Source organism: Colobus angolensis, unplaced genomic scaffold (genome assembly GCF_000951035.1).
Source record: "Colobus angolensis palliatus isolate OR3802 unplaced genomic scaffold, Cang.pa_1.0 Scaffold50, whole genome shotgun sequence".
In the NCBI taxonomy this organism is placed as follows: Eukaryota; Metazoa; Chordata; class Mammalia; order Primates; family Cercopithecidae; genus Colobus; species Colobus angolensis.
In genome coordinates this window covers 8,072,918-8,078,074 of record NW_012118488.1, presented here as the reverse complement: position 1 = coordinate 8,078,074, position 5,157 = coordinate 8,072,918, and the positions used below count along the sequence as shown (strand labels likewise).

Sequence of the window (5,157 nt, the reverse complement as noted above, 5' to 3'; positions counted from 1 at the left end):
AAATTATAGTATAATATCTCTCATGAATATAGACACAAAAATCTTAACCTAATATTTCTAATTCAGCGATGCATAAAAAAGTATAAGTTGAATTTGTTTCAAAAAGCAAGATTAATCTAACATTTGAAAAGTTATTGCAATTCTTTACACTTAGAGACTAAAGGAAAATACCATATGATCATCTAAATAGATGAAGAAAAGACAGGATAAAATTTAGCACTCATTAACAATAACTACATATAGATAAAGAAATTCTGAATCCGATAAGATTGGTCTGTGTACAAAAGTCGAACCACTAAACTATACTGATTGCTAAACTATCAAAATATTTTCTTGTGAGATAGAGAACGAGGTAATTCCTGTTATGACTTTTTCTACTCAACATTACATACGAGGCCTTATGGGAATAAGATAATAAAAGTATATACTTTTGAATAAAAGGAATAAAAATTGGAAGGGGAGAAACAACATTTTTATCACTAACAAATACCGTAATTATGTACCTAAACACATCCAACATAATATATTTTAAATTCTATTAGAATTAGTAAGTGAATTTATCATTAAATGAAAAAGTCCAAACACAAACACCAACTTTTCCCGTATACATTAGGAATAGTTTGAAAATTACATTTAAATGTGATAAAATTTAGATGAGCCTTAAAATCATTGATAATCTAATTGACTATCTAATCATGGTTTTAATGAAAAGGATGTAACACCTCAACATGGACAATTACAAAAGATTAATGAGAGAAATTAATAAAGAACTACATAAACTTCTAAGATGAGTATTCATGGATTGAAGACTCAAAATTGTAACGATATTAATCTTTATCAAGTTAATGTATTGATGTAATGCAATCCAATCAAAGCACTACTAAGTGTGTGTGTGTGTGTTTGTGTTTTAAAGACCACAAATATTAATTACAAAAGACCAGATGTTCACAGCCATCCTTATTGTTTCACACTGATAGTTTTTGCTAGGACATTATTATTCTACTCTATAGTAATGTGTCAGTGATCCTAATGTTAATGAGGCCTTTGTAACTTTTAGGCAAACTTATGAAAATAATAAGAGTAGCAAAATTGGGAGACTATGTGTTGTTTAAATTTCCTCAATCTGCCATGCATTTTTTTTTTTTTTGCAAATCATTTCCATTTAGTTCTTTTTAAAAAGAATTTGGAACTGATAAGATGTGAAACCAAAAGATCTTTCTTTTTTGTTACAGTATTTTATATAATGTTTGCTAATTAATTAGTTTGCTGCATGTATTATTTATTAGATTTGTATTTACATATCAGATTAGCTTTTTTTTAAAAAGCGAGAATGGATTTTGTGATCCTCGAATCAGGAAAATGTTTCAAATATCTGATCAATCTAAGGTGTCAATGTTTCTGACACTACTTTTGAAGTATTTATGGGATGTGTTCCATTTCTAGGTGGAAGTTTTTCTACTGTTTTGCTGACTTATATCCTGCTCCAATTTGATACAGGAAGGCTTTTTACGTGAAGCATATAAATACAATATGTGGTAAAGAGTGTGTGAGGAAAAAAAAAATTTAAGACACCATAGACAACAAAGCCCTACTTATGCAAAACGTGCACACATACACACACACATACACACACACACGCACACCCCTACACACACGCACTTTAATCACTCCTAGGGAGTACAGTACTTTGCCATTTCAACTCAAATGTTTCTTTTAAAAAGGCCCTCTCAATTCTAGGCTCTCATACACGGTTTCAAGGAAAATCCAGCCTCCCAGTATGATTAGATCTTAAAAACCATTTGAATCTAAACAGCAATGCAAGAGAAAGATTCATGAGTGGTATCCTTAGATTTACTCCATTGTGTACCCTTGATGTCTTTCAATGTATTTCCTTTAACTCACAGTGTTTTGCTTTCCAGCTGGAAATGTAGTGTATCTGCTTTCATCACAGCCGGTTTCTCCTACAGCAGGGTTTCTCTACCTCCATACCATTGATGTTTGTAACAGGATAGTTACCTGCTGTGAGAAGCTGTCCTGTACACTTCAGGGTCCTCAGTCCCTGGGCTGCAGACCGGTAGGTCTGTGGTCTTTTGGGAACCAGACTACAAAATAGAAGGTAAGCTGGCAGTGAGCGGGCATGACCACCTAAACTCCGCCTCCTGTCAGATCAGCCGAAACATTAGATTCTTAAGGAGCACGAACCCTACTTTGAACTGTGCATGCGAGGGATCTGGGTTGTTGCACGCTCCTTAGGAGACTAATAATGCCTGATGGTCTGAAGTGGAACGGTTTCATCCCCAATCCCACCCGTGGAAAAACTCTCTTCCACAAAACCGGTCAGTGGTGTCAAAAAGGTTGGGGACTGCTGCTGTATATTTTAGAATGTTTAACATTTTAGAATGTTCAGCATTTCTGGTCCTCAACCCATTGTATGCCAGTATCCTCATCACCCCGCCAGTTGTGACAATCAAAAATGTTTCCAGATATTGCCAAATGTTCTGGTGGGGGGTGGGGAGGAATCATTGCCTGTTGAAAACTACTGTTCAGCAGGATGAAAACAAGCTACAGAAATACAGAAGCAGAAGAAAGAGCATGTTTCGCATCAGCATATTTTAAGATGTTTTAAGCTTTTTCAAGAGGATCTTTATATTTAGATAATTTGGACAGTTTTCCTGTATACGAGTGGTGGAAACTGCAGCAATGCAGCATTTCGGACTTGATCTCTTGCCATTGGCTTCACTCTGCCTTGCTCTTCACGTGGAGGTCAGCTCGTAATAATTTCAGTTTCTTTTGGATCTCGGTCAGAACACCAATTTTCTGCTCCAAAATGGACAAAGACTGGGCGATACAAAAATCAACATCATGGTTTACTCCACCAGTTCTCTCCTGGATGTTCTCCAGCCATTGGCTAGATCCCTTCCTTGAAGCTGTGCTATCCTTCTCTAAAAGAGTGGATCTTTCAACATCTTCAATCTCTTTCTGCTGCTTCTCACTCTGTACACAAGGTATTTTAATAAATCCTTCCCTCTGAAGGGACATTTCTGAATTTCCGATGTGACTTTTCAACATCCTTGATGCCTCATGTCCAATTGGATAGAGGCCACGATGGTAGGGCCTTATAGCTGCATTTAATTCTTTTACTCTGTTTGCATATCTTAAAGTGTTCAGGGTGTTTTCACAAGAGGTCATCCCTGGAGAGATAGTAGCAATCATGCAAGTGGAGGAGTTCTGGCCTATAAAGGAGTCCCGGAGCACCTGTGTGAGTTTGCTGGCTCTGAATGGGGTATGAGGCTTGTTCTGACCCAAAGCCAGAATACATTCTTTGAGGGCTAGGAGACTCTTGTTAATCTCTGCCCCTTCCAGCTGCCTTTTCCGGCTGGCATTGGTCGTATCTGCTCCCCTTTCATTCCCAGCTAAATCAACGAGGGAAAACTTGCCATGCAGTTTCCCTCCTGACTTCAGGATGATCTGGAAAACTGCGTGGCTCCTGGATGAGTGAGTGTTGACAGATGTTTGCCTGGAAGTCCGACAGCTATTCCCTATTTCCACCAGGTTCAGCACTTCCTCCACACAACACACCTCTTGCTCCTGCAGCCCGACCACTTGGATTTGATGATTGCCATCCTCAAGGACTTGCAGTTTTTTCTTCCAGTTCAACAAATCATACACCTTGCCCCCATAAATCTCAAAAAATGTCCCATAGACTTTGAGGTCCAGCTTCTCATATATGGAGTTTCTGAGCAGGAGAAAGACATCTTGTGCCACCAGAGCATAAATGCCCTTAGAACGATCTTGGGCCCTTCCTGCAAAGTCTCCACCCATGGTGTACGTCTTCCCACTGCCCGTCTGCCCATAGGCAAAGCAGGTGGCCATGCCCTTGCGGAAGATGGACTCCACCAGTGGCTGGGCGGTGAACTGGTACACCAACTCGTTGGAGGCTTTGTCGTCGAAGGCATGGTCGAAACAGAAGGTCTGGTTCTCCAGGTAGCGAGTGAGGTCCACCTTTTGCTTGGACTCATGCACCATAACCACATTGTCCGAGGGGACGGTGATGATATCCAGGTCCTTCAAGGTGGTCTCTCGCTGGTTGAGAGGCCGCTTCCTCACGCAGACGCAGATGCGATGTTCTTGCGGGGGCTCCAGGACTGAGATCTTGCTGCTGTCCAGGTGCCTGCGATACTCTTCGATCATGTGCATGATCTCGTAGTTCGGGTTTCTGGTATTGACATCGAGGGCGCGTCTAGCTCGGATCTCCTGCTGCAGCCGCCTGCGCTTTTCCCGCTGCTTCTGCACTTTCTCGATTTCCTGGAGGCAGGCAGACTTTTTCTGCTTCATCAGACAAGGTTTGCTGGGGACCCTCACATCCAGGCTGTCCCCTGAGGCTGTTTTGTTTTTCTGGGGGATCATCACAACCCGTTTCGTGGCGGTACTCTGGTCCCCGATGGCCGAAGAGGGCGCTGGAGCCAAAGGGGATACGGGCGGAGGTGGCATGGGGTCTTCAGCGGAGTTCAGAGCTGGATTCAGCAGGAGTATGGTCTCCAGGTCAATCTTCTTGCCTTTTTTGACTGCTTTCTCCACCCACTCTACCGTGACCCAAGAATTTTCTCTGTTGATCTCTGTGACCACAGCGAGGTGCATCCGCTTGTCGCTGCGCTGGATCGCCACGTAGATGCCCACTTGGATGTCTCCGAAATGTGGCTTCAAGAGTTTCAGGGGCGAGAGGCGTGGGCATACAGGGAGGCAGAATTGACTGGCCATGGTGAGTGATGGAGGTATCAGGGCGCACGCCAGGGCCCTTGGGGTTGGAGCAGCAGGACCCAAGCCAGCCTGAAGCGCCCAGAACACTGAGCAGGGTTGAAGTCTGTGCCTGCCTTTGTGAGCCTAGTGCGCCAGGGCCCGGCCTGGGGCCACTACGTCACAAAAGGATGAGAAGAGGCGGCAGAACCTAGGGCTTAGGAGTGAACGGTGCGGGAGCAAAAAGGGATGGAGAGATTGTTCTCTGCCAGTGAGGGTGAAGGAGTTGGAGGAGGATGTGGCGCACTCTCTGGATCACAGCAAGAAAGAACAGGTAACAGAGAAGCAATGGGAAGCATGGAGTTGAAATTTAATTTATATATCCCATGTACCTTTACCTAAGCTTTGGAAGTATCCATTCTC

At 42.5% G+C, this 5,157-nt stretch overlaps 1 protein-coding gene across 1 annotated transcript; it reads right to left on the bottom strand.

Moving 5' to 3' along the window:
- Nucleotides 1-2,572: 2,572 nt before the first annotated feature.
- On the bottom strand, nt 2,573-4,908 carry KIF2B (kinesin family member 2B). Its single transcript, XM_011960001.1, has one exon. It carries the CDS (start codon nt 4,756-4,758, stop codon nt 2,737-2,739), a length of 2,022 nt encoding a protein of 673 aa, XP_011815391.1. The 5' UTR covers nt 4,759-4,908; the 3' UTR covers nt 2,573-2,736.
- Between the last annotated feature and the right edge of the window lie 249 nt (nt 4,909-5,157).

What these genes read in the sequence shown, in the direction of transcription:
- KIF2B (XM_011960001.1), bottom strand. Translation starts at nt 4,758, where the DNA reads ATGGCCAGTCAATTCTGCCTCCCTGTATGCCCACGCCTCTCGCCCCTG.